Below are 27,432 nucleotides of genomic sequence, written 5' to 3' on the forward strand. Positions count from 1 at the left end.
AAATCAGTAAAGGTCTAACTCTCAATTGTAAGATGTCCTCCCTGTCCTGAGCATTCGTCCTTTACAAAAATTTGTCTCTTGAGAAGTCCTCTATGCACTCCAGAAAAAAACTGGGTAGGTGTAATCACAGCAGTAGAAGTCTCATCTCTCAACAATCGGAGGAATTAAAAGATTTCGCCAGCACAGAAGTAAGTTAGTTAATGTAGTGTTAACATTTGAGGACAGGATTGTTAGGAGGTCAGTTGGAGGAGACGAGTGAAGCCCAGACTGTGGGAAAGCCACTGAGGGAATCGTCTGCCGGTCACGACCCTAGCGTGGCCTGCAGTGAAGACGCACAGATTAATTCAGACAGCCGGAGGCGGGGGGGCTTTAATGAGACGTTTAATGTTAATGTGGCTTTTCTCGTAGATCCAAGGTCAAGTTAAACCCACAGATGGACGATATATATATATACACCCTTATATATATATATATATATATATATAGCACAAACCTTTTAAGAGGGGACAATGCTCTGCTGCACAAAAACCTAAAATCATTGCTGGGATGTACAGTTATAGGGGCAATAATTAACTGGGGTTGAAGTCGTTTTCTATTGATTGTGTCTGTTCTGTGTACTGTACGTGTGTTTGTGTGCACATGCCTTCCCATAGAGATAAACAGGGTCATGTGGCTCGGTTGGAGATGAAAGGTCTCTAGCGAGCTGGTAGCGTGTACTGACTTAGCAGTGAGTGCCATCGTGACCGTGTCCCAGTCTGTTCTACACCCCATCGATTCAAAGTAGTTCTAGGAACACTCGTATGACGAGGAGAAATGCAAAAAAACAAAGGCCAGAGTCGGCAGACCTGGAAGTGAATCTGAGGTGAGCCTCTCCAGTCGGATCTGCACAGGGTGGTGATTTCTAACAAAGCCGCCAGAGAAGTGCAACTGCACATGATTCATCCTCGAAATGTAAGAGCTGGATTCACGAGTCCACTACCAGCAGTGTGTTAGAAATCATCACCAAGCAGGCTGATAGTCTCTGAGGTTTCTAAATAAGCCGCAGCTGACATTTGGAAATCTCCTTTTGGAAAAATTGTTGATCCGGCCCACCCCCCCCATTTACTTGTTGTTCCAGTGGTTTGTCTTTCCCCGTCAGCTGAATGCTCTTTTCATTGTGCACTTCATTCCCACTACGCAGCTTGTTCCATTCTGGGCCAACCTCTCTGACTGTTACTGTGTCCTCTGTATATAGGTAATGCCGTTCATGTGTTTTTAGACGTGCTCTCTCTGTAAAGTGATCGAAGCCCCATTGGATGACGTTACTGTATGTGGGACAACTTATTGCTGTATCTGTGTTTGAATGGTTGTATTTTGAAGGTGTCATCATCCAGGGATGGGTAGGGGGTGGGTGGGGTTGATGTTTGTGATGTTTGTGTCCATCTCGAGGAGGAAGGGGGTGGGGTTTCTGGGTGGGGGTGGGTCAAGGGTAAATTATCACAACTGGTTTATACCAAGAGTGTCTTCATCAAGGAAGTGGACAGGACAGGGTCTGTCCTCTTCGAAACAGGAACATTTTTTTGCACCAAAGTCATCATCAAAGCGCAGCTTCTTCTTATTCAAGGTCACAATGGATGGATGATATCAGAACTCTAATGGATTCTTTTGGTTCTTTTATTTTGAGACAAGAAAAACCTGTCTTTTTTTGCATGATTAAGTGTCGTCTTTTTATTGGCTTGTGTGCCCGGTAAAAGCATGACCATTGTGTGAACTCTCACTTACCGGTGTGTTTGGAAAAACGAGATTTTTTACTTACCTCTTGACATGAACCTTCATTGACATTCATAATCAACGGTTTTACAATGTAGGGTCTGTAACTCGTTTGAAGGCTGTCTCGCATGCAGAAATGCAACTTGCAAGTAACCCATCAAACTTCAAACCCAGTTACCATAACTGCATCTTTGTAAACCACCATGGATGTCAATGCCAGATATCACCTAGCTAGCCAGACATTGCAGTCTTGTAAAATCGCTCTTTATTAAAGCGTTGCTATTTTCAATACTTACGTTTGAATGCTCGCTCCTTTTTCATACTACGCCAGCAGCATCATGGGAAGTCGTGATTGAAAGTCAAAGTACTGTATCTATGTGTTTGGTCTGGTCCACAGTGTGTGGTGTTTCTTAATGTTTGCAAAGTCTTGTCATGTCTGTCTCCATCAACTGGACTTAATAATTCCCAGTCGACTGCTTTACTTGAAATCAGGCTTGGATTCCCCAGAAGCTCCAACTTTATTTTGAGACAATTCCAGCAACCCAGGGCAGAATGTGTACAGAAGTGAACAAGGGGGTTTTCAGATGGGTAAAGTGTCCATCTGTCGTTTCATCAGTTGTGTCTCTGTACACTATATTTTTGTAGCCATGGCTTATTTATCAGTAACATTCACCTGAATGACCTTTTCTTTTGTTTTCCTCGACCCTGCTAATCAATGCAAGACACACAGCATGATCACTTTGAGCTAACCAGCATCCACAGTATTTAATGAGGTTGGATTTAGAATTAGCGGTTTGACAAAACCTGTTTCAACGGATGCGTATCCGAGAAAGTATTTTTCTCTTAAGTTTATAGAACTGAGATGAAAGGAGGATTTCTAAAACATTTAAGCTCCAGTTTCTTATTTTATAAGAGTCAGCACACGCAATACTTCTAGATGCTCTCTAACCTTACAAAAACAACACTGGAGTGGTACTTACAATGGGTTGCTTGTAGCGGTATCCTTCATAATGGAAGATTCAAGTGGCTGCAGATACTTAAAGGAGACCCTCACAAACCAGTGTAGTCATCACTGAAACCACTTAAAATCAACTGATCTGGCAGCTGGAAACCAGTTGTTTCCAATGCAGAAAATGCTGATGTCTATTCAGTCTCCCAATCCCCTGTTTGTCCATTCAGGAGCAGTATAATCTCAGTATTGTGTATACTGTTTTCTCCACACATTTAATACTATAGCATCCATCTGTGAACTGTCATTGTTGAGACCATTCAAAGTCTTTTTAGCAGGGAGTGAGGTTCCATACCTTCTATTTCTTCTCATTTTCTTTCTGTTTGTTTTTTGTGAATCAAAGTGATTGAATTATCAATAGGTTTTGATTGTTATCAAATTATTGGTTTTTATTTGAAAAGCATAGGTTGATGTTTTTGGAAGAAAATGGAATAAAACGTCATCTCAAGCTGAGCTCAGTTAGTTATTTGATGCCTCCTCTGCAAACGCATTAGACAAATGATAACAGTGTCTAGACTGGCACAACTCACATTAATATTCACACAGAGAAGTTCAGATGAAATTCATTTATTGATAATTAAGCATTTCAAAGAACATGGAACAAAATGTAATTTAAAACAAAATGATAATATTTGTGTTCATTGTTATTCATACAAGTTGAATGTGGCATCAAAAATCGTTGATTTGGGGGGGAGGGAGAATCGGAGTCGTTGAACCAGCAACCGATCCTGAGCAGGGTTTATTCAACTCTGAAATTGAGGGCCTACAGACGTGCTCTTAAGCAAGGCACTTAACCCCAAGTGGCCCCAGGGGTACACGTTTACAAAAACTAGAACAATGCATCCCACCTACATGTCCCACGTTCAGCTCTGGATGTGATTGCCTGGAACTCTTGAAAGACAGGCCGTCAGATACAGGACGTACTAACGACAATGTGCCTGCTTCAGATTTAGACTAAACGATGGCGTGCGTGTCCTCAACAGTTGGTGTTCGAGCAGTCGGTTGGTTGGGAGCTGGAATGTATGAGCAGAGAATGCTTGGGGGGGGGGGAAGAAACATTTTTTGGGATGTTATCTAGAAAATCGAAAGCAGGAAAAATAAAAAGAGTATCACCCATTTAAAAAAAGATGAGTTATCCATTCCCAACTTTCTGAAATTCCAAACGTCGGATGAGGAATGGAAAGTGTGGCCAAAGGTGTGTCTGTTTGTGTGTGTGAGTGTGTTTTGTGAGTGTGTACGTGTGTTACAGGGAGGGGCAGGAGTGTGTGATCTGCGTGTTTACCTTAGTGGGGGGACACCCCATCGTCCACAGCAGTTTCAGGCCTAACGCTGCTGTTTTCCCCATCCCACGCTACAGCTGCGTGTGGCGTACGTCCAGGGCAAGGGCTCAGTTTGGCTCCCTCCCACTCTAGCTGCAATAATCAGCAAGAGGAAGAAGGTGGCTGGAGCAGCAGCAACAACAAGGCATGCAACTAACAGTTCACATGGAGAAGGTGGAATAATGTGGAAATGTAGAGAGGCTATCTGTCACTTAAACCTAACGTAGCACTACCAGTTCAGGTGGCGAAACAGAAACAGGAGTAACTAGTGTGTGGTACAATTATGAACAGGACTATTGTCAGTCATAAAAACAACATTCAGGCGAGATCAGGTGTAGATTATGATCATTGGCCTGTGTAACCTGGTTGACATGAATCAATGAACCCAAATACAATGCATCTAGATAAACATGTGGCGTCAAACAACCCTTGAGGTGTGATATGGATGCAGAGCCAGGCAGCGATCTTAGCCATGTGTTTCTGTTGAGATCACAAGAGGGGGAAAAGGGAAAGGTCACGACCTTTCTCGCTACTGCTCGGGAAAGTCAGCGGCCTTCACAAAAACCAAAACAACCAAAGACCATCACCTCATTTCCACTCAGTGAAGAGCCTAAGACTGTGCACATCAGCAACACGCCAAAGCACTGCATTTAGAAGACACACACTCAGCCACTGAAATTATTTCTCAGTTTTTCTACAATTTCTAGAATCTGCATTTAAACTCGTTTGCGACGTCTGATTTTACAGTGTGTTTCTTACATGTGCCAGAGGCTCAACCCCACTCAACACACGCTACTGGTATGACAGTCTTCCTTCTCAGCCAATAAAAGGGCTGCCTTTTATTTACACAGACCGGTACAACAAATCAGTAGTCCTATGTAATCTTGTCTACAAGCCATCTTCAACTGTTTAGGAGGACACACAATCGCTTCATCTTCAAATGAACAGTCAATATTTTTACCAAATGTTGGTTGAAATTACTTTTGCAGCTTAAAATATTTACACAAGTAGCAAATTGTACATTTTCTTGTATGAAAACGAGCTCCACTTTCCCTCTAAATCTCCAGTGGTTTACTAATGTGAGCTGAAGCGTGACGGCAGCTGATGGGACCGGAACAAAACCAATGGTAGGAAATGTCAAAGGAAAGAGAAAAAAATGTAATCTATCAAGGTATGAATCTCTTGACATCATTGGCCAAACAATATTTGCCAACATCCTTCTGGAGTTTAGAAATTCAAATATGTAATAACAAAACCAACACGTCCCTTTAGGCTGGATTTGAGTAGGACGGAGAACTTGCTCCTAACACAGGGTGCTCCGACAGATATTCAAGACAAACAAAAAATCTAGGGGGGGAAATGCAATTACCACAAGATTCCTTCTTCTGATAACCTTTGACCTAAGACTGACACGATAAACTGTATTTTCTGTTTGCGTCGACTTTGAGATACATGGAGGGGCTCAAAATAAAGCAAGCGACGTTAATTATGACAACTCAGAGGAAAACCAAGTCTAAAAACATCCACTCAGTATTTTTACCCTGTTCTCAAAGTTCTTTCAAAAGTCGCTACTGAGCCAAACAATGAACCTTGAACCTGCACCGTCACAGACTTACGACATCCCTCTGAGGTTAAACTAACTCCCACTTCCACAGCATGACCATCAATCCGGGAAAACAGCTTGGCAAAAAGAAAAAAACCTAAGTCAGGTCAGGTAACCACAAAATCACTTTCTGAATCTGGGAAGTTCACTGCAAAGCAAACTGATCGACCTGCGACTGAGACAGTTTGAACGGTTTCAGTAGCTTGAAAAACCTCTGCTCAGTGAAACATACTCGTACCACAATCCGGTCAATTTAAACACATTCTCAATGTTAACCAGGTGAAGATTATTTACTAAGAAGGCAACAAATGATGAAATGTCTCCCGTTTTAATGTCTGGACAAACAGTCTGGCTTTTACAAACAGGTCAATGTGACAGAATTCAAACCAAGGCCTGTTACATTCTCTACACAGGGCAATGAGTGTTTGGACACAAATATAAATTTAAAATTGGTCATAATCATTGTGTACAAGTGTGTACAAACCTGAATGTCTGTTACTGCAAGAAAAGTTGTAACAAGTGGAAGAAAATATTTTGTATCCGTTAACAAAAGTGCAAGATGGGTGAGTTCCTGATTTTGACATGGCAGCACTCATCTGCTCAAACAGATGAACAGTTTTTTTGCGACTCAGCATCTACAAGTAATTTTTTTTTTTTAGATGACGCAGTTACAATTTTATTTAGGAAATTTTAACAATTATTTTAGGTAGAGTATGTAAGAGGCCTTAAACCAGCACTAAACAAAAAGCTTCAATGGAACCCAACCTTTCTGTAACTTAACCAAAGAAACGTTCAGCTGTGCCTCAGTAACATCAAACTAAAACTGATGCTTGAAAATATTCAAATATTAACTGTCCCACTCATCGCCACCTTTGTCCACTTGTTAACGCATATAATCAACCCTCTTAACAACGATAACCGACGGGCTGGCAAGTTACAGACTTGGGTAAAATGTACAAAAGGGGTGGCGCGCTTCATATTTAAAGCACTTTCGAATTACAACCTCGCTCCCTCGGATTTTCCGCTTTAAACTGTCCCTCATGTAAATACACATGCACACACGCGAGCACACACAAACACACGCTCACACATCTGCAGTGTGGTAGGAGTGTGCGGGGGATGGAACTATCGATAAGGGGGTTCTGGCGTGTGGTAAGGGTAATCATGGCGCTGGGGCATGGGTTGCCCGTGTGCGGGTGTCTGCTCATACGGTGTGGATGCGGAGTAGCCTCCCGCTGCTGTGTAAGCTCCTGATGAATCATATGCTCCGTAGCCTCCAGACGCGTCATAGCCAGCCGAGCCGTCGTAGCTTCTTGACGAGGCGTCGTAGTTCCCCGAAGCGCCATATGTACCGGGCGGCGCGTAGGCTCCCGGTGCGGCATATGATGGGGGTGCCGTGTACGTCCCTGGGGGTGCAGGATTTGTGGTGGCCTGTGTGGCTGGCGGAGGCGGAGGAGGTGGGGGAGGAGGATTGGTGTAGGCATACTGGAGGTACTGGTACTGTTGCTGGTATTGTTGCTGGTACTGTTGGTATTGGTGCATTTGCTGATAGTACTCAGTGTAAGACCTGGAGTGAAGGTTACCGTTGACAAGGTAAGAGGGAGGTAAAAGAGAGGAAGGTCAGAGAGCAAGTGGATGTTTTCAAACACATTTGTGAAGTTTTGCAAGTGCTGTACAATAAACCATTTGTTATGCATTAAATAAAAAATGTTTGATGTACCTAGCAACAGGATCTGACCCCTCAGGTGTGGTGGCAGCAGTGCTGTCCTCTGGTACGCCGGGGGGTGTCGGCAGCAGGGCTCGTCGTTTGGGTCGTATCTGAGCGAAGGAACCAGGAACGGGGTCAGGGAGGAGGGGGGCTCGATTTCCTCTGATTGGGCTGCGGTCCCGCTCGTTTTCTGAAGACGCTCCCTTTCTACCCGCCTGCTGCTCTGCCAGAACCTGGTCAGTGAATACACATTACATGTAGAAAATTTAAACCAATGCACAAAATTTAAATGGAAAAGAAAATTATAATTTCACACAAATCAAAAAAATAAAAGACCTTCTGTCCTTCCTGAAAGAACTTGGCTCTTGCTGCCTCAAAAAGCGTTGTTGGATCCGGTCCATTCTGTGAATCCGACTCGTCAACAGTGGCGCTGGATATGTTATTATGATTGGCCATATCGGTGTACACCTGGTCCGCTACAGTACCATACACCTGGCTGGCAAGAGCCCCGTAAATCACCCCATCTGCACCTTTAGCACTGGTAATGCCCTTCAGAGCTGCATAGGTGGGGTCGAAGGATGTGGTGTTGTAGAATGAATTATGAACACTTTGCTGAACCTGCAAAGACAAATGAAAGAAACCAGCATGTAAAAGTTAGCGGAAATATTCAAACCGGATTTATCTAAAATACATCACTACATTATTGACTGCAAAGTGTGACGTAAAGTTTTATCACGGATCTGACCTTTTCAGAAATGATTAGTTTCCCCATGATAGCTGGACAACGTCTATACTAATGTGTTTGTTTTGTTTGGAACAAATTCCGGCCTGACAAGCATTTTACCTCTGTATAATTAGTCTCCATCAAAGGAACACAACGGAAACCAATGTCACATGATCAAGTACAGTGTATTCTAATAGTTTTTAGATCTTTAAGTTTTCCACATTTTGCAGACTCAGCTTCAAATGGAGTCATTAGGTCTCCTATCAAATCAATCTACACACAATACTTCACACTGACAAAGCAAAAACAAGTTTTTGGATTATAAATCTATTAAAAATAAAAGACTGAAATATCCAATTTACATAACTATTCAGACTGTTCATTAAGTACTTTGTTGAAGCACCTTTGGCAGCAATGACAGCCTCAAGTCGTCTTGAAAATGATCCTACATTTATGGCCCACAGTTATTTTTAAAGTTTCTCCCAGTCTTCTTGCTGGACACTTTCTTATATCCTTACCCAGATCTGTGTTTCAACAGAATCCTGTCTCACAGGTCTACAGACAATTCTCTCTAACTCATGGCTTGGCTTTCACTCAGACATATATCAACTGTGGGACTTCATATAGACAGGTGTTTGCCGTTCCTGATTATGTCCAAGGAAGTCCATTAGAATCGAGTTGTAGAAGCATCTCAAGGGCCATTGATAGAAGTAGGATACACCAGAGCACAGTTTCAAGTATCATAACAAAGTATCTGAAAACTAAACTGGAAACAAAACTAAATGTGGAAAACTCAAATCTTGTTGTCTCGTGTCCAGCAGGCAAAAATATAGCAAACTTGAAGCACTTCAAACCTAAAAGGTATTGGTGTGGATGTAGCATTAGCTTACTTGTATGGGTAGTCCTGCAGCGGCCGCTGCAGCTGCTGCTAGCACAGCTGCTTGACTCTGGTGATGTTCTAATGATGGAGGAGGTCGGGGAAGAAGACCGTCTCTGCCGCCTAGGAGAAGAAAGACATGACATGCGAGCTCTTTATAGCATTCAATTAAATACATAACATTGTTCAGTGAATCCTTCATCTCCAAATTCTGATACAGTACCAGCATGATTGCCTCCATTTCCCCCGGCGAGCTGGTTGATCAAAGGTTGTGCTTTGGACAGCTCTACGGCCAGCTGACGGCCCTTGAACATGGTCCCGTTAAGTCCCTCGATCGCTACAAGGGCCTCCTCCTTCCTCTCCATATGCACAAAGGCATAGCCGACATTTGAGCATAATCTTGCTGTAGAGTAGAGAGGGAGCAGTGAGATCAGTGTTAGCTCAGAGGGCCATCATATATTTTCATTCTCACCTTTCGACCATTATTAATTATTGATGGTTTTAATACTTTGAAACCCAACTGTCTAGATAAAAATGCACTTACATAGGAACTTCTAAATAAAACTGTTGTAATTACACAATATTCCTATTAGTTCACACTATATTCAAACAAATGGCTCATTTCAATGTATTTAAGAGCTGATTAACAACGCACCTTTGACTTTATCACAGTCTAAAACTCTTCCGAATGTTGAGAACAGCCCGTGCAAGTCGTCTGCGGAGCATGTTGCACTGAGGTTCCCTACAAACACTTTTGTGGAGTTGGGTGGGCGAGCGCGGGATTCCTCTACCACCAGGGGTCTGCCCCTGTACTCTTTGCCATCAAGATGCCGTATGGCCCTGTAGATACGAGAATTACCTGTTATTACCAGGTGAACAGCACAAGGCACAGAGTAACACAGCAGACATATTTGGTAATAATGAATTGTAAAAAAAATCCTGCATTATTAAGTATGTATAATAGACTTGGTAAACGGGTATCTTGCTGCTCATCTTTAGAATAAATAAACCTCTGTCTTGTCTTATCTTAAGGTAATTTAATCCTTTAAGTACCACAGTAGGGAAATTTGCAAAGTTAACTAAGTTAAAGTTGTGTTTGACAGTGGACATTAACCAGCTCTGACAGGTTGGACTGGAAAACCCAGTAACAGTTTGATAAACAGTTTGATAAACCTGATGAAGTGATTTGAAACTAAGCTTCCTGATATTGTAAAAGAATATAGAACTTGATATGCCCACTTCGTTTAGTCATACAAATACAAGAGGGGAGCGATTCCTTCATCACATCACACAGTTACCTGTCCGCGGCGCCTTCTCCCTTCAGAGTCACAAAGGCGTACTGTCGGAGCAGGGAGCAGGTGTTGATCTCTCCGTACGGGGCGAAGAGCTTGGTCAGCTCGTCGTGAGTTGCATCTAAAGGAAGGTTCCCCACGAACAACTTCACGTGGTCGGTCATCTCTGAATCAACCAGACATCTGCAAGAGAGTAAACAGGACGCATCGGTTACGTTCGCCACGTAGGGTAGAGCTAATTAATCCGATAATCCACATGGGAAATCCAGATTAAAGCAAAACTATCGGACTAAACCCTACTTGTTCGTATTAAACTGAGGTTATTATCAATACAATGGAGTGTTTACATTCCCCTCCTTCTAAGAAGTGCACTGCCGCTAGCTAGCCGAGTGTTAGCTAAGCGAATATAATTTACTTTCCCGGTCGAAAAGCTGATCGCATGAAGTTAAAAACAGTTTGGGAACTTACTGGGTTATTAAATATTAAACAAACACCAACATAAAACCTCCTGAATGAGACGGCTTGAGGCCAGTAACGTTACCAGCAGTTAGCTTAGAAACTACTGGCCATCTTGTGGAACGGCAGCATCGGTGACGTAGATAAGCTAGGTAGCTAATGCTAACGTAGTGGGTTTTATCATTGTATACTGGAGTAATTGCTACAGCTAGATGTATATAAATGGCACGCGCTGCCTTAAAGACTATAAACTACTTCTGCTGCTTTCAGGTTGAGTCTAAATAAAGCGGAGAAAGACGTTAAATACGGCAGCACGGTACCGACTTCTTACCCAACGCGGTCCCGTAGCTGTATTTCAAACCTCTTTTCCGGTTCCGGTGTGGCGAGGAGGAGCAGAGGCGACGCATCATCATCCCACTCACACAGGTCAAGTTCTTTTATTTTTAAATATACAACGTGAACAACGTTTTGAAGTCAAGATTTACTTTACTTCAGCATGGCTTTAGTTTGTATAGCAGTATTTGAACATGCCGGGATTTGTACGTGATTTCCTGTAAATTTGTGTGTGTGTAATCTGATCGATGTTGTGCAAAAACACACAACACGTGAGAGTCAACACTAGAAGAAAGTGCAGCAGCCTTTTGAGCAATGTTTGCACACTGAGAGAATCAGATGATTTTTTATTATTTGCTTTGGTGTATTTATATAAGTATAAATATAACAAATATAAAAGTAGAAAACAAAAACAACAACAATAAACAAAACTGTGAGCACAAGGGGAGGGATTTGGCAATATGTTGTAAGTTCACACACGAGACTGGATTGTGCAACGTATCGTTAGTCCGTTGTTTGCCAAGGGAAGTTAAAGAGTTATCCAGTTTGAGTTATTTATTTAAATTATGCAGGTTTTTAATCATTTACATTGTTTACCAACCATCGCATTGCTGTAACACTTTACTTCAGAACCCCTTTTATCTCACGGAAAAGTCTAACCACTCCAAGGCCTGTGCCAACACTTTGAAGCAGTACTACAGTTTCACCTCTGGAGGATGCTGTTTCTTTGAACAGACACATACACACACAGAGCGTTATAATATAAAGTTAGATGTTAGGTGTTGCACCATGTATCTGTCCTGTATCAAACATTGCACATTACTGTTTTATTATCTCATTAACAACTCATTACATCAACTGTTCAGCTGAAGGACTGCTGGTCAAGTTACAGTCGGACTCATGTCTCACAGTCAGTACAGTCCTGTGGTGCAGGCATGTTTTCAACAGGTGAGGTCAGGCGGGGAGGAGGAGGAGGAGGAGGAGAAGTAGGAGGAGGAGGAGCCAGAAGAAGGAAGCAAGACGACTCCAGACCTGTGGACTCACGGGAGCTAGAGGAGAAGTTGACTTTCCATCTAGTAAACTTGGCTGCTGGAAGAGATAAAAAGGAGTATGTCATCATAAAGGGGATTAAGAGAAGGATCAGGCCAAAGAGGTAAACAACAATCCGGGCTATGATACACTGGGAATCTGTAGCTGATGTTAAAAAGTGTTGTTGTTGTCAGGAAGAGAAGTGTGTGAACAGTTAGAAGAGGAAATGTAGTTTCACAGGAATGCAAGCTGCAGATCCAGGCAGATGTTTGCCTGTGGACCACAGCTTTGACCGAATGGAAGCCACTAGATATGTTCACATGTTATTATTAAATCAAAAAAAATAGTAATAGCGCTTTATGTGGTGTTTGGTGTGTGCTGCATGCTTCCTCTTAGCCTTGAAGCCCTGTCTGAGCCTGAGCGGCTGCACTTTACCAAGTCTGGACTTGCTGTCTCAATCCAGGCAGATTTACAGCGCAGGTGTGTGTCTGCTGCAGGCCCGGCTATCTCCCTGTTAGAAAGACATGCAGCATGTTGAGGGGTGCATGATCATTTGAAGGACTATTCATAACAGTGTGTGTGTGTTTGTGTGTAGATGGCACAGCAGGAGGAACCCCTGTATGATTTCCCGGAGCCCACCCAGTCAACAGAGCGGCCGTTCCAGGGGCATCAAAGGGGACAAGGCTCCTTGAGAAGCGTCAGCGTGCTGGACCGCCTCCTGCTCACCGTGCCTGTCTGGCTTCAGCTGTCAATCAACCCTGCTACCGCGCTTCACATACTGCAGAGAGAGCCTCCAGGGGTCAGATACACACGCTTAGTACTTAAATGGAGAAAATCACAAGAGAGCAAGCACACACACACACACAGTGACCTTGTTTAGACCTTGTTTTAACAACTGCCCTGAGATCCAATCATCAGGCCATGTCCGGGTCACATGGGCCGAGCTGCTATAGCTTCTTTGTAAATCAAATGATTTGTTATGCTTCTCAATGCCCATTCGCTGATTTATTTGTGGCCACTATGTGAACATTGACACCTTTCTAAAATTGGTGAAATCTTTTTCCATAGCAGAACTGCGCATTCATTCAGTCCCCCATGACTCTGCTCTCTTTTTCTCTCTCTCTCTCTCTCTCTCACTAACCGACACAAACATCTGTTAACTCAGACTGGGTAAAAACAGCATCCTTTGGTCTTCACAAACTCACATACCTATGTGATTATTTGCATATAGAGTGGGGAAGTGACATCCCATCACCAGGGGACACATTCAGGACATGTTTTTTAATGAGAGGTGTATACAGACAATGTGTTTCTCTGTCTTGCCAGCTAATCAGTTGTGTCGTCCCGCAGACATTCCTGGTGCGGAAGTCTCGCACATCTCAGAGAAACGTTTTGTGCGTGCGGCTGGTGGACGACAGCGTGCCGTCCTTCGTTCGGCAGTTTGGCATCAGGGAGGAACAGAGCAGTAAGTGCCCAACACTCTTAAACCCTAATGAGCTTTAACGTGTGTCTCATCCCAAACAAAGAAGATAAAAAATCTCTGGATCAGAAACGTATAATCACCACAGTTTGATTACACATTCATGTCATATTAACACTTGAAGACTGATGTAAACATCCTGCCAAGCTTATGTGATTACATTGTTTTAGTTTGTTTCAAATGCTGTATATGCTACGGTTTAGATTACTGTAATTTGGTTAATTTGGACAGATTTCAACAGAAACAAATCTAAAAACAAGGAAAATTGTTTTTTATTTTGAAATCCCTTTAACAGCCATTGGAATGAGGCGTTAGGTTTTTTGGTTGTCCATTTGTTGCATTATTTAGAATGCCTTGAGGGTATTTCTTCAATTTTGGGGCAAATTTTCAGTTAGAGTAATGGATTAATTTATTATATTTGGGAAGTCAAGGTCAAATCTCAACACATGTTTTCGGCCTCTTAAACATGATATCGCAAGTCTGCTTCAAGTCTAGAGTTTTGACTAGGTGTCACTCTGACCTAAAGATGAACTGATTACATATCAGTGGTTTACATACAATAAGAGGTGGCTGAAACTTCATATTGACAATAAATGATCAGAATTGAAACACATCCAAGGGGTGCCAATTCAAAATATTTGTATGTATTATATACTTTTAAAATGGTTGGTTATTCAGTCCGTGTGCTGTTATATTAGACTTAGCCAGACTGGCATGATCCACACATCTAACGTGTAGATCTCAGAAAGAAGGAAATTGCCACTGTCTCCCTGTTTACAGCAGTTTAATCACAACACAAATAACCACATTATCCCAGTAAATAGTCAAATAACCATAGAGGCAGTTTAACCACATCAATCCCATCTCATCACCCCAGCTCTGTGTCTGGAGACTTCGGCCATCAGTTTTCCAGATCTGCCGAGACTCATTTCTTTCTACTGTGTCAGCAGGTAAGACTTTATCTTACTTGTATAACAACATTCCTTCCACTTCTATTGAGTCACCATCAATTTGACATCTATTTCCAATCGCTTGTTCATATTCATTGATCAACAGGAACTGATATTGTGTGTTTCAGAGATGTATTACCTTTCCCTCTGGAGCTTCCTGAAGCCATCGCAAAGGCGACATCACACAAAGAGCTGGAGTCCATCTCACATATGGGAATAGGTTGGTGAACACAAATCCTCGTTTCCTTACAGATGATTTTTCTAACAAGAACCTAAGCCTCAATGGGTTTATTTACACAAGGTGCTCACAAACATAAAGTTACAGACTTCACATTAATTATTGTTCTATAAAGTTTGTCCAATTATCCAGATTAAGATCACTCAATATTTACCGATTGAGCAAAAAATAACAGTTCACCACAATGACAAAAACATCTGTATTGTTTTCTAGAGTTTTGGAGTTCACAGCTGAACGTCCGAGGGCCGCGGGACGCCCCCAAGCCTCAGAAGGACAAGGAGAAGAAGCCAGACTCTGTAACGCCAGCCCCACCTGCTGCTCCTCCACAGACCAGATCTGAAGGTACTTCTCAGCCCGACTCAGACCACCAGCCCAAGACAGCACCTGAACAGGACGCAGCCACCAGTCAATCAGCTTCCAACCCCACACTGTTCCATGAGTTTTGTCCAATCACGACGCGCAGCCCCGGGGAGTTGGACTATGGAACCGGCTTGGGCGCTCTCTGCTTCATCAATCCGCTTTTCCTGCAGTATCAGAACGTTTTGTCCCGACGGCAACTTCTCAAACGCAGCCTCAAAATTCGAATTTCCACAGAGACATCCACCATGCTGCCACCGCCGCTCGCTCCACCACCTCCACCGCCTCTCATGCCCAAAACTAAGGGGAGGTGTAAAGCACAGAAAAAGAAACAGGTTGATGGAGGCGCCCAGCTCAGTGGAAGTCTTTCTCAAGGTGGGAACCTAAGTCAAGCCACCACCCAGGGGGATCCCACAGCTCAGGACACCTCAGAGACTCTGACACAAACACAGGAAGGTCCCACTGGAGCGCAAACACAGCTTCCGTCTGCATCTCCTCTCTCCCAGCCTGAGGAGCAGGAGCCGGGTCAAACTAAAGCTCGATTCGAGGGAGCAGAGGCTGCCCAGCTCCCAACGGTGATAGACCATCTCCAAGAGGACTCAGACTACATGCAGCCCTCTCCAATTATCAGCTTCTCCCAACCTCCCTCACTCTCCCCTTACATGGCACCTCCTCTTTTCCCGAAATTATCATTGTCCCACACTCCTCGCAGCTCCCCCGGTATTTCTCCCTCTCTCTCCCCTTATCAATCCCCAAGCATGTCTCCCAAGGCCCCCTTTGGTCTCTCTCCATACGACTCCCCCTGTGCCTCACCTTCCCTTTCACCTTATCAGTCCCCATCACTTTCTCCAAAGACCGCCTTCCCCCTGTCTCCCTTCACTGCCTCACCCTTCTCTCAGCTGGCCGAGCAGGTGTATCACATACCCTCGGCCACCGCTTTAAGACCCGATCAGCAAAGATCAGAGCCAGACGCTGGGGAGAAAGGGGCAGCCACTGATGGAAATAAGGAGGAAGAAGATGAAACGAATGAGGAAGAGGAGGGTTTGGTTTTACAGATGAATGCTGCTTTTCTTAATGACACGGACAGCTGCAGTTCCTTTAGCAGTCTCGAGGGGGCAGCAGAGACTCCAACTTGTTCACTGCATGACAGTGTGAATCTCTAGCAGAAATACAAGACTATTAATTATTATATTATGTGATATAATAAAGTAACGTGTACAATTAGCGCAGATATGTTGACATCATTCAAGGAGCGTAGAAGTTTATCACGCACATACCGAATGTTTTTTGATTTATAAAGACGTGTTAATAGAAATTTTGTACAGTTTCTATCAACCTCTGTTTTCCGAGCATACAATAAAATATGACAGATTTTGTACCCGACAGGATTTCCGTATCTCCTGAGATCTAAATTGCAGATTTGAAACTTTCTTGAAAAATCACTGCTGTTCAGCATTAAATATCAGAATGACTTTGAGAGTTTCTTGCTGCAGCGCAAGTGGTTTGTTTCTGACATATTATTCAGATTCCTTTTGAAAGAAATTGTTCATCTTTCAGTCAATTGTCATTATTACATTTCATCTAATTATAACAAATAATTTGAACATTTATTTTATGGTTCTGGTAGAAAGAAAAATCCACTAAGATCTTATCAAACAATTTTTATTGTGTAGATCAACACTACATTTCTTCAGTACACTTTTTTAGGCCTTCCAAATACAACAATATTTTGAACAGTCAATTCATCTTTTAATTCTTATACCAAACCTGGCAAAAACATTAAGTGTTTCTGTGTTACCATATTATCATCTTAAGCTTTCAGATAATGATGAACACCGATGCTTGACAAACATTTAATTGGGAGGACTAGTTGTAAAGATCCTTTTAAGCCAAAAGTAGAGACAAATATTTCTCCTTATTATTTTGGGAATATTTGTGAAGCCAATTTGTGACCAACGTGATTTAAATAGAAAGTTATACCCAGATTTGAACCGTCAGGCAGCGTGTGTTATGGCATTGTTTGTGGTAATTTAGTCCCTCTATAGAAGTGTCCTCTTTAAGTTAAAAAGTGTCACCTCTCATCACATTTGGCAAAAAATTATTTTTTTATTTAGCTGGAATTTTTTAAGCCTATGGATAAGGTGTCCATCAACACCAGCAGGGGGAGTCTTTTTTGCTCATCTCCAGAAGGTCGGCCTCCAGCTTCTCTGCATCGTCCTGGAAGCGCTCAGTGAAGGAGCAGATCAATCCTTCCGCGCTGCCTTCATATTCCACCAGCTCAACACTGTCCCCTGGAAACCACACAGTCGGACAAACTCTTAGTAACTATCCATCTACTAACGAATGTGAGATAATCCCCAAAACAACAGGTCAAAAGTACACACCGTTGACTTTGGTGTTGGCCTGGACAAACATCTTTCGAGCTTCCTTCCTCAGCAGCACTGTCTCCCGAAGACGCAAGAAGTTGTGGGCGCCGGTGTCGCTGACAGTGGAGTAGAAGGCGTACAGAGCCCGGCCTCCGTCCACATCAGCTGTCGACTTTAAGACCTGCAAACGGGTGAAATCATGTAAACAAAAGAGGTTGGTCGAAAACAACAGTTTGATACAATCGAGAGATATTTAACGAACCAGTGTTTGACCAGTTCGATAGTGATCTATGGTAACAAGTCCATTAGATCCACAAATCTCACCTATTAAGAATTTGACTTGATGTTGGATGAGTAACATTAGTAGGTTAGTGAACCCAGTTTCATTAATGTGCCTCATTGCATTAATTAGAAATCACACAAAATCTATTCAAGTAGATACAACAGCCTGAAAAGTTAATTTTCTTTGTTTTTGTTGATTGATTTATTGATTCATTTGCTGATTGTCTTGATTAAACCAAAATTATGTTTAGTTTATAAAAACAACATAAAATAAAAAAATACATCCACCAATGTTTCCCAAAGCATTAGCTGAGAGTCTAATATGTTGAGTCTATTATTATTAAAGCCTGAGAAATCAATCACTAATATGATCAGTCGAATATCAAAAAAACAGACCAATTCTATGTGGGTTAACTAATGACCTTATAGATTCTGCTCTAACTTTGATATAAGGGAATTCTCAGTGGTGTATTAGTGCAATAAGTTTCTGTTTATTTCCACAATATTACTTAAAAGCCAACACATTTGTTTCTCCACTGTCCGAACCATTGAAGTAAAGATTTACCTGCAGTTTACAGAGGAACCTGTGGATGGCGTTCTTGCCCACAGTGTGGATCTTGCTTCGGTCCAGTGTGATTCGAGCGTCGGGCTTGCCGTCCGCCCCGGTCACTTCCTCCAGGCCCACCAGGCCCTCCCCGGCCTCCAGCAGGACACACAGGATCACGAAACGAGCCTGCATGTGAGCCTGAGACAGACGCACAAAACGCACACGTGTGACATACAATGTGTACACAATCTGACACTCATGTTTATACTGAGGCAGACATACTATAAGCTGAATTATAAAGCAACACAGACACATGAGACTGAGCCAGTCGGGCTGTGGGAAACAGACGGTCCCTGCATGGACGTCTGTTGTAAACACTGATCACCCGACACTATGCGTCTCTGATATTCTACATAACTGAATGAGTCATTTTGTAGGTCGTGAGCCAAGGCCTGTTTCTACAGGCCAATTATCCAAGTATAAACTCTGTGACTGATACAACATTATAAATATTTTATTGTTCCTTTACCATGAGATTTAAAGATTTCACACTAAACCTTTTCAAACAACCACCACTGAATAAACTAATGACATTACAAAATAGCAGATGTAGAGTCAAAGTACCAAACTGTTCTGCATCAAACATGTGATCACTGGAGGTTCTTAGTAAATTGTACACTTTTCTGTCAGAAAGTTACTTTATAAATGTCTTATTTCTCACCATCATCCAAGTACTTTTTACTCTCAAATTAATACTAAAGAGAATCGCTTTTTTAAACCTGTTTGGCTTTTATATGATAAAAAACATAGACAGATCTATATACGAGTAAAATAAGCAGTCAGTGCCGTGACTGAGTACACAAATGCCAGTCTGAAAAATTGGATTCGACAACCAGGCTTTGTGATGTCACAAACCTAAGAAACCAATCCTGTCAACTTGTTGGTGGAGCTCAGTAGCTGTAAGTTTCCTTAAGTGCAGGTGATCACTAATTTGTTGATCCCAGTTCCAAAAAGGAGAAGGAGGAAGTATATCTAAACTATTTAAGAGGAATTCTTTATAGAAAAAACATTTAAATATGTAATTTTGATGAACAAATAGTTTGGAGTGGCTCCATTAGTGTAATACAGGCCGATTCCAAGAAAATGGAGATTACCTGTCTCCAGCTCTTGCTCTCAGCTGTGTAGAACTCCAAGCCCAAGAGTCCAGCTCTGACCATACTGAGCCAGTTGATATACACAACGTCCTCGGCGTCCTCGCCTTCGTGGCCAAAGATACTGGAACACACACAAACAAACATTTTTTGTATGTCTTTGATGTGTAAAAAACATTTTCTAGTCTACATTTTCATTTTTCTATTGGCTCGCCTTGCAACATAAATCACAGCCAATAGCGAATCACGGCGACATACGTCATTCATTTTGAGGTAATGCGGCCAAAGGCTCACATCATAAATAACAGTCACATCTAAAAAGCCACATATTCAATGCAGCACTCATTTCCCAGATGTGATTAACTGAATGTCACTGAGCAAAACAGCTTCAGTATCAACAACTCTGTCTGCTGGCAGAGGCTCAAACGTAAAGGTTGACGATGCCTTGGATAAAAAAAAAAAAAAAACTCCTCTTCGTCCTCATTCTGTTCCTGAGAGATGAAAGAGGTGTTGCTCTTCTGCCGCCCCTGTCAGCATCCATTGTGCACGCTTCTCTCTGTTACTTCTAAATTTAAAATGTACAGAGATACAGGTTGAGGAGGGTTTATAACCCATTAAACACATACCTGAGTACTTTCTTGATGAGACACAGGTAGAGTCCGACACACTCGGCGCGGCATTCTTCATAAGAGGAGGCGATGGTGGAAAATTTACTGTCCCACGTCTCGCTGCCTTGATACCAACTGGACACCTGAAAGACAGACTCTCACTTATCAGTCACTTGTTCACCAGCTGGATGCAAAGTGAAACACTGTTGTCTGTGCAGTGAGCAGGTAAATGTACAAACAAAAAAGGAAAACTCACCGGTTCTCCAGTTTCTGGGTTGATCACCTTGTTTTCGTCGAAGTTAAACTTGCCTTCGTCATCCTTGTAAATAAAAACACACCAATCCCGATTTAGATTATACAACTCTAATCGTCCAAGTTCCAGTTAGTGGTATATGGACTGCATTTAAATGTTGCTGGCTATATACTGTTTAGATTTCTTTCCTTAACATAGCATGGAAAGTAAAGGGGAACAGACATTTTCAAACGTAACATTGTGGTTGTTGTTTTCAGCTAATTGCTTGTGTATGTGGTATTTAACATTCATGTGACCACAAATGGTGCAGCCTAATTCTATGGTGCTGACATCACTTCACTTTAATGGACACGCAACCACAGTCAGTGAACTGTTTTCCATCAGGAGACAATATCAACTACACAACATACAGCCACAGAGAACACTTACACAATAAATTAGAATCACAATATTCCCATGTAACGTATCACAACTCCATTTACAGTATATAAAACCATATGTTTGACTAACCTTGACAAACAGTTTGCCGCTTCCATGGCCCAACAGCTCATGAAGTCCAACCTGCACCTCGAACGATGGGCCCTTCCACTTGATAAACAGATCCTAGAGCAGCAACACACAAACACAAAGGATTGGAGTGTGTGACAGACAAGAGCAGATGTGTAAGAAAAAGGCTGGTGTGTTACCTTGTCCTCCTCTTGCAGGAAGGTGAGTTTTTCTTTCTGGGTAGCGTAGGCCACAGCCAGCACGTTGCCGAGCGACACGTTTTTAAAGCCCTCTGACTGTCTGATGTCGTCGTCTGTACAAAGACACACACAAACACCATGTCAGTGTAGTACTGCACTGTGTTTTCACAACTTAAAGCCATTTGAAATGGGTAAATGTGAAGCTCTTCAACAGCGTCTGACATCTCAGTGCACGTACAGTTGGGGATGTTGATGCCAGCTGGTATTCCACTGCCAGCGAAGGTGAGAACATCCAGGGAGGTGAAGTCGGGTTTCAGGAAAGTGTCCTTCTCAAACTCCCGGGGCCAAGGCAGCTCAGGGAGCAAGACCTCCGCGGAGCTCACCAGCTTCGAAAAGCGCTCGCTCATCGCCTTGTTCACCACAGCAACAAAACCTGGAGGTGAAACCACAAGACCGGAATTAAGAAGAATAAATAACCCACAACCCTAACAACGAATCAGAAACTAAAAATCACAAAACTAAGCATTCAGACTTCTTTTCTTTTTGAACACTAAATTGTGATGACGATTTAATATGAATTTAAATTAGTGGCCATTTTTGTATATGTGGTTAAGTAATTGTTTGAGTTGCTAAGTGACAAAGTTAATATTTCCCCTATTGTCTTTAACTTTGTATCACAGCCATAAAACCTTGAGAGGTCCAGAGTCTCACTATCCTCAGTCAGTGTAGAGTTACCTTCAAACTCTCCTCTGGAGCCAAACGGGTCTCTGTAGCTCTCTATGAAACCTATGTAACTGAGAGAAGAAGAGAAGGTGTTGTCATACAGAATAAAGGGCTGAGGGAGAAAGGATCAGGTGATTTACACAATAGAGTTTGATTTAACAGCAGATTCAAAGGTCAACAACCAAGAAATATAAAAAAATAAGGTTTGGTCTACAAGGAAGTGAAAGTTTGATAAGGCCATAATTCCTCACCGTCTTATGTTTATATATTTGAATGTCTATATTTAGCTTTTTTCTAGTTTACTGGTTTGTTGCATCACTGCTTTCACATGCACCTGGTGATTTGTTTAATACATTTGGACAGTGATATTTTTTGAATAAACAGGCAACCAGTACTCCGTGGCAGCAGCTGCTGGGACTCATCAACCCAAGTGCAGTTGTTGATCACGACAACAGCAATGACAACTGATTCTCCAGTTCAAGTTCTGTGCGCTGAGTTGAGCTTTATTGAACTTTGAATAAACAGGCGAACAGCTCTTTGTGCAGCCGGGCTTCAGTCACTTTTACGGTTTTAAAAAGAAAGAAAACTGCAGCCATGATAACCACAGGCGAGACAAACAGCCCAGTCCAAACATGCATGTTTAGAAACCGGCAATGAACTACTAGTTTAAATAAAGAGTCCTCTTGCATCATATAATTAAATAGCAAAGTCCACAGATCTTCCAGCTGCACACTTTGGTTTCAGTTATACACAACATTTGTAAACACAACGGCTTGTTTTCTGCATTAACTCCATATTTCATAAATATATCACATGTAAAGACATCAATGGTTCCTTCAAATTATGAGTTCTGTGGTTTAATTTCCAAGATCCCTTTTGTAATTAAGCAGGCACTAAAGAATGGAGCCACTTTCACTTCACATGTTCAGTAGATGTTACTTTGGCTCAGTGGACTTACCTCTCAACAATTGGTCCTTTGTCTTTGATCCAATAGCGGGAGCCTTCTTTGTGGGCTTCAACTGAGCCAAGGGTGAAGCTGCGTTCGTACTCTTCCAGCATCTTTCTCTGGTTCTCATTGGCAGCGTAGCCCTGTGTCGGAAAATTTGGAAACAGAAAAATTATTTTATAGTGGAAAGGTGGCAGAGGGAACTGTTTCTAGGAAACTTGGATACAATTATATTGTTAAATCAACTTCATATTCTGGTGAATTTTTGGGAGCACAGACTAAACATGGACTACACACACCATTTGTTTCCTGATCTCTCACCTGTGCTTGTTGGAGGTAATAGCTGACTTTCTCCATGAGAGGAGCGTAGTCTCCTCTCTTCACAGTGAACTCTTTGTCTTCAAAGCTGAAGCTGCCGCAGCACGACTCGCCTTCACCGTCCACAGCACAATCTGAAGCAGCAGAGAAGATTCAGACTGTAAAGCATTGTCCACTTTCTCCAAATTCAATTGTCAGTAATAGTTGTGTATTTGAGATCACAGGGTAGAATGTCTTTGACACAACATGTGGACTAACCTTATGTGATACAAGTTCACATATACACATAAACATGGTTAGTGATAGTACCTAATAGTTATAAATATTTAGATTCTCCTGTGAAACTCAGTTAACGTCTCTGCAATTCTTACCTTTCTGCACAGCTGAGGCCAAGCGCACCTCATAGCAGGCTTTCCCTCCATTGTCCCTCTTGAAAAGACGTGTGTTGTATGCCGAAAGTTTCTAGAGTAAACACAGCACAAGTCAAATTAGACTGAAATATACACAAAAGAGCAGGAAAACAGAAGGACAGGACGAGCCATCAAAATGCAAGAGAGACAAAAGGTGTTTTATAAGTCAGGCTTCAGTCAAAATCTAAAACATGAGAGGAAAGGTGACATGTTACAGGAGAAATGGACAGGAATCGTGGCAGTAAAGAGTATTTGATGTGGGGGTGAATTCAGTTTACCTTTGAGTCAAGGAACCTCTGAGCCAGCTCAGCATCCTCCAAGCAGCAGTTTCCTGAGAAGTAAGTGGTGATTCCCTAAAGAGAATAAAAAGGGTAAATGAGCCATATAATTTCTCATTGGAACAGAGAGGCAAGTCACTTTTTCTGGAAATTTGAGGTATAGCAATGGTGTGGTCGGCAGCCAATCTGAAAACACCAGCCTGTCAACAGTTGGACTTATGACTTGAAATCTTTCAAAGTCTGACACAGGTAACATTTAATAAATTAAACAGGGAATACCTGCCACAGAGACAAAATGCCACTAATGCCAGCCCTACAGCAGTGTGCAGAATTTAACTAATCAAATATGTCAAGTCTTGCAAACATTCGATTTTTTGTTAAACAGGCATGAATGATGGAACCCACCTTGTCGCCCAGCCCCAGCTGTTTCTGTCTGTCTTCCAGAGAGTAGAGAAGACAAGAGCAGCTGTTCCACAACGCCTCCATCTCAGTGGGCTGCTCCTGAAATGCCTGGCTGGCCTTCACCAGAGCTTTCAGCTTGTCCTGGGTGAACATACCACATATGAAGACGGCTTCACAATAATTTGCAGCAGCAGTAAAGGGAATTATGGATCTAAACATGACACAGCAGGTCTTCTTACCTTAGGCAGATTTGGTATGAACTTTGTGTCACCAAAAGACTTGTAGTTTCCCATGTTGGCATACAGACCTGCCGCATACACCAAGAAGGCCTACATGTGAAAAACAAGAAAAAGGTATTTTAAGTATGTGGCAAAAACTTTCCATGAGTCTGTATTTGGTTGTGGATGAAAGCGTGAGGCAAGACAGGAGGAGAAACAGCCAGAGGTTACTATACGGTGTACCTGGTACTCCTCAGAGCTGAGTCCAGCTGCTGTGACGACCTGTGCCAGCTGTGAAGGTGTCTGCTTCCTGAAGATTTTCTGCAGCAGGACAAAGATGTCTGCCGATTCAGGGGACGTCTGCAGCAGCACTGCAAGACCACCATACCTAAGAAAGGTGACATTTGTTCTGATCAGGTGAGATATGGCTTTTCGCTGTACTGATTCCATTAAAACCTATTGATTCTATATTTCGATACTCGTAACTTCAACTTGCAACATATACGGATTAGTAACGTACCAGGCGGAACGCGACAGGTAGTGGGAGTACATCTTCTCCTGGGGTGAAAGCAAGCGGAAGGCCTCCCCACAGTCAAGGGCCGAGATGCCGATGTCATTCGGGAGGTAGTACTGAGAGTCCACCATCTTCAGACAGAGGTTCACCGATGATGAAAAGGAACTGAATTAAGATTGAGGGGGGAAAAGGAGAAAGGAAGTATATGTTTAGTAGAATATGAGAAAAAGGAAAAAACTGGCTGTCGTTTGTTTGACACCATGAGCTCCGCCTCTCTGCAGCAGGTTCAGCAGCCTGATTATTGTACAAACATGCATTCCCTTTATCAATCATTATATTAATCCCTCTTTAGTGGACTCAGCAGTTGCCAGTTTAATAAGTAAAGGTACCTTTAGTAATGCAGTCGTACAAAAGTCCCTCCCTTCATGAAAAATGAAGTAGTCCTGTTTCCTGGAAACAGTTTTAATAGGTGTTGACTTGTTTTAGATGCTGTTGAACTTTACTGTATTATAGAGTGAGCTGTTATTTTACATACCCCCATACATACCCATTGAAAATTGGTTAGATACAAGAATAAGTACTAATTAATATCATCAATTTACATTAGCTGACAAATAAGTTACTGTCCACTGACTAATCTTACAACAATGATATTTCAATCACTGATACTGATTGACTATGGGATTCTGATGAGTTTTGTTATAGATGGGGTTTTCTCATGGTTCTTGACAGCTCTGAGGAGACAGAGGATGAACTGACGTGTTGACACTGTCAGGATACCGTTACAGCATGAAGAGGTAAGTTAACACGTAAAGCTGTTGGGACTCAGACACAAAGCGAAACACCTGCCAACAGACGTGTCCAATATACATAAACGTAACTGAACCTCGAGAGTAGTAAATCACCGAGGGCCAGGTTTCTTTCACACTTTTCATTAAAACCACCAAAAATAAGAAAAAGTTTGAGAGAACGCGCTGCAGACCGAGAGCAACGTGTTCAGAACCAAGAGTCTACAAACAGCGGGACAACAATAAAACCTCACATTTAAATACACAGTGTTCGGACTCCAGGCTACTGCTCAGCTCAGTGTTACCGTTAGCTGCTAGCGTACATGCTAAGCCGGCTGCTGTGTTTGTAGCGTTTAAACGCACCAACCACGACTTCTATGAGAACAACAAAGGGCACAAAATACAAATTCACCCCTTCCTGTACACGAGCGGCTGCTATTCAGGACGTTTAAACAGGTGTAAATGTGTAAATAAACTCAACAGCTTGTTACCGTGATTTTCCTGGAAGAGCTAAAGTCAAATTGCAGTCTCACGCTGCACACTTCCTGCATCTATTCAAAAAGCGACGCCGCCCCTCAACCAATCACAGCTCGGATTCTGTGATTGACAGCGGTTTGAACCAGTAGCGTCGCCGGACTGCTCGAATATCGTCGCAGCAATGTATCGACGGTCAAAGTCAAACACACGAGCTCTAAAGTAGATGCTACGGATCCCATAACAACTCCTGATGCGATATCAACCACAATTGAAAATGTTCATTTTGACATGAATAAATACCGCAGATTTATCCATATACGGACACGCGACGAGGTGGCCGAGTGGTTAAGGCGATGGACTGCTAATCCATTGTGCTCTGCACGCGTGGGTTCGAATCCCATCCTCGTCGAATGCTTTTTCCATCTTTGGAGCAGTTTTAACATCTTTTTACCTCTAAACGAGACACGTTAGCATCTGAGCCACAAACGCGCTCGTCTGGAAAGGTCACTTTTTATCTTCCTGTGGTCTCAAGTCTCTTCTTCTTCTTATTGTCGGATGCAAACCGACGTCAAGGCCCAATACCGCCACCTGCTGGATCTACTTCTTCCTACGTCCTTTTTTCTGTCTACCCGAGATGAGGGAAGACCATCCTCTTCACCTTTGCTACTAATTGGCTAGTACTCACTGCCTTCGTTGGTTGGTCTCTGGTTTCGGCTTGAAGACCTGTGATTGGTTATGATGAACGTCAGGCACACAAGGTGAGCTAATCAGAGGCAGGGTAGGGGCTGGTCAACGCTCACCTCGGGTGGGGAAAAAATGTCGTCACCTCCTGGTTGAGGCTTAAAAGGATAGTTCACCCAAAAATGAACATTCACTCGTCATCTGCTCACCTCTATGGTGATGGAGGAGTGGGTGAAGTGTTTGAGTCCACAACACTTGTTTGGTCGTTTCAGGGGTAAACAGAGTTGCAGCAAAATCCGATACATTAAAATGGAGATCACTTCTTCAACCATAAAAAAAAACAACAACAGAAAAAGCCTCCATACCTGTGGTGTGATCCAAGTGCCTGTATGGCCCGGCATTCAAATTTGACTTGAAATGTAATCATTAACAACCTATTTTTAGCTTAATTATCCCCGGTTATCCTCCTACTAGTTACCAAGAACTTGTGAGTATCGTTAGATCTCACAGTTCTTGTGTTTTTTTTTGTAGTTGTTTTTTTATGTTTTAGTAAGTGTTCGACATTTACTAATCACTACAGCCTAGAACATCAGCCACCATAGAGGCGAGTATTCACATTGAAGGAAACTGAAGGGCATTTGTCCCTCTTCCCTTTCCCCC

The 27,432-nt window shown here is 42.5% G+C and overlaps 3 protein-coding genes and 1 non-coding gene across 7 annotated transcripts; 2 read left to right on the plus strand and 2 right to left on the minus strand.

Annotated features, from left to right (window-relative positions):
- Nucleotides 1-3,309: 3,309 nt before the first annotated feature.
- rbm14a (RNA binding motif protein 14a) lies at nucleotides 3,310-11,276 on the minus strand. 3 transcript variants are annotated; one of them, XR_008341938.1, is made up of 9 exons: nucleotides 11,069-11,276; nucleotides 10,288-10,464; nucleotides 9,645-9,829; nucleotides 9,213-9,392; nucleotides 9,003-9,112; nucleotides 7,725-8,006; nucleotides 7,401-7,621; nucleotides 4,041-7,247; nucleotides 3,310-3,832 (listed from the first exon to the last, which is right to left on the minus strand). XR_008341938.1 is itself a non-coding variant. In XM_053442364.1 (8 exons), exons 2-8 carry the CDS (start codon nucleotides 10,443-10,445, stop codon nucleotides 6,806-6,808), a joined length of 1,578 nt encoding a protein of 525 aa, XP_053298339.1. In that variant the 5' UTR covers nucleotides 10,446-10,464; nucleotides 11,069-11,276; the 3' UTR covers nucleotides 3,310-6,805. The 3 variants fall into 3 exon arrangements, 2 of the variants coding, with proteins under 2 accessions (XP_053298339.1, XP_053298340.1); XM_053442364.1 differs by having other exon boundaries at nucleotides 3,310-7,247; XM_053442365.1 differs by lacking the exon at nucleotides 11,069-11,276 and adding an exon at nucleotides 10,750-11,062 and having other exon boundaries at nucleotides 3,310-7,247.
- LOC128457587 (ras and Rab interactor 1) lies at nucleotides 11,105-16,606 on the plus strand. 2 transcript variants are annotated; one of them, XM_053442363.1, is made up of 7 exons: nucleotides 11,105-12,223; nucleotides 12,496-12,579; nucleotides 12,695-12,898; nucleotides 13,450-13,564; nucleotides 14,457-14,529; nucleotides 14,658-14,749; nucleotides 14,981-16,606. In XM_053442363.1, exons 3-7 carry the CDS (start codon nucleotides 12,695-12,697, stop codon nucleotides 16,285-16,287), a joined length of 1,791 nt encoding a protein of 596 aa, XP_053298338.1. In that variant the 5' UTR covers nucleotides 11,105-12,223; nucleotides 12,496-12,579; the 3' UTR covers nucleotides 16,288-16,606. The 2 variants fall into 2 exon arrangements, with proteins under 2 accessions (XP_053298338.1, XP_053298337.1); XM_053442362.1 differs by lacking the exon at nucleotides 12,496-12,579.
- Nucleotides 16,607-16,770: 164 nt separating this feature from the next.
- On the minus strand, nucleotides 16,771-26,536 carry dpp3 (dipeptidyl-peptidase 3). Its single transcript, XM_053442360.1, has 19 exons — nucleotides 26,392-26,536; nucleotides 24,833-24,991; nucleotides 24,556-24,700; nucleotides 24,334-24,423; nucleotides 24,098-24,235; nucleotides 23,693-23,767; nucleotides 23,376-23,466; nucleotides 23,008-23,138; nucleotides 22,699-22,829; nucleotides 21,753-21,811; nucleotides 21,256-21,450; nucleotides 21,018-21,130; nucleotides 20,842-20,934; nucleotides 20,335-20,397; nucleotides 20,097-20,221; nucleotides 19,474-19,594; nucleotides 18,338-18,517; nucleotides 17,509-17,671; nucleotides 16,771-17,415 (listed from the first exon to the last, which is right to left on the minus strand). Exons 1-19 carry the CDS (start codon nucleotides 26,532-26,534, stop codon nucleotides 17,273-17,275), a joined length of 2,358 nt encoding a protein of 785 aa, XP_053298335.1. The 5' UTR covers nucleotides 26,535-26,536; the 3' UTR covers nucleotides 16,771-17,272.
- trnas-gcu (transfer RNA serine (anticodon GCU)) lies at nucleotides 26,419-26,500 on the plus strand. Its single transcript has one exon. It is a non-coding gene; the product is annotated as a tRNA-Ser (tRNA).
- Nucleotides 26,537-27,432: the final 896 nt, after the last annotated feature.

The sequence above is a fragment of the Pleuronectes platessa genome, chromosome 15 (genome assembly GCF_947347685.1).
Source record: "Pleuronectes platessa chromosome 15, fPlePla1.1, whole genome shotgun sequence".
NCBI lineage: Eukaryota > Metazoa > Chordata > Actinopteri > Pleuronectiformes > Pleuronectidae > Pleuronectes > Pleuronectes platessa.

Bases quoted from the DNA above. Each gene is read 5' to 3' on its own strand.
- rbm14a (XM_053442364.1), bottom strand. From the start codon at position 10,445: ATGACCGACCACGTGAAGTTGTTCGTGGGGAACCTTCCTTTAGATGCA. The intron at 9,830-10,287 runs GTAACTGTGTGA...TCGTATCTACAG, and splicing joins GGAGAAGGCGCCGCGGACAG to GGCCATACGGCATCTTGATG. The intron at 7,248-7,400 runs GTACATCAAACA...CCTTCACTCCAG, and splicing joins GGGTCAGATCCTGTTGCTAG to GTCTTACACTGAGTACTATC.
- LOC128457587 (XM_053442363.1), top strand. From the start codon at position 12,695: ATGGCACAGCAGGAGGAACCCCTGTATGATTTCCCGGAGCCCACCCAG. The intron at 12,899-13,449 runs GTCAGATACACA...GTCGTCCCGCAG, and splicing joins TGCAGAGAGAGCCTCCAGGG to ACATTCCTGGTGCGGAAGTC. The intron at 13,565-14,456 runs GTAAGTGCCCAA...TCATCACCCCAG, and splicing joins CATCAGGGAGGAACAGAGCA to CTCTGTGTCTGGAGACTTCG.
- dpp3 (XM_053442360.1), bottom strand. From the start codon at position 26,534: ATGTTAAAACTGCTCCAAAGATGGAAAAAGCATTCGACGAGGATGGGA. The intron at 24,424-24,555 runs GTACACCGTATA...TTTCACATGTAG, and splicing joins TCAGCTCTGAGGAGTACCAG to GCCTTCTTGGTGTATGCGGC. The intron at 17,672-18,337 runs GTAAATCTTTAC...ACCCGTTTGCAG, and splicing joins GGTTCCTCTGTAAACTGCAG to GTCTTAAAGTCGACAGCTGA.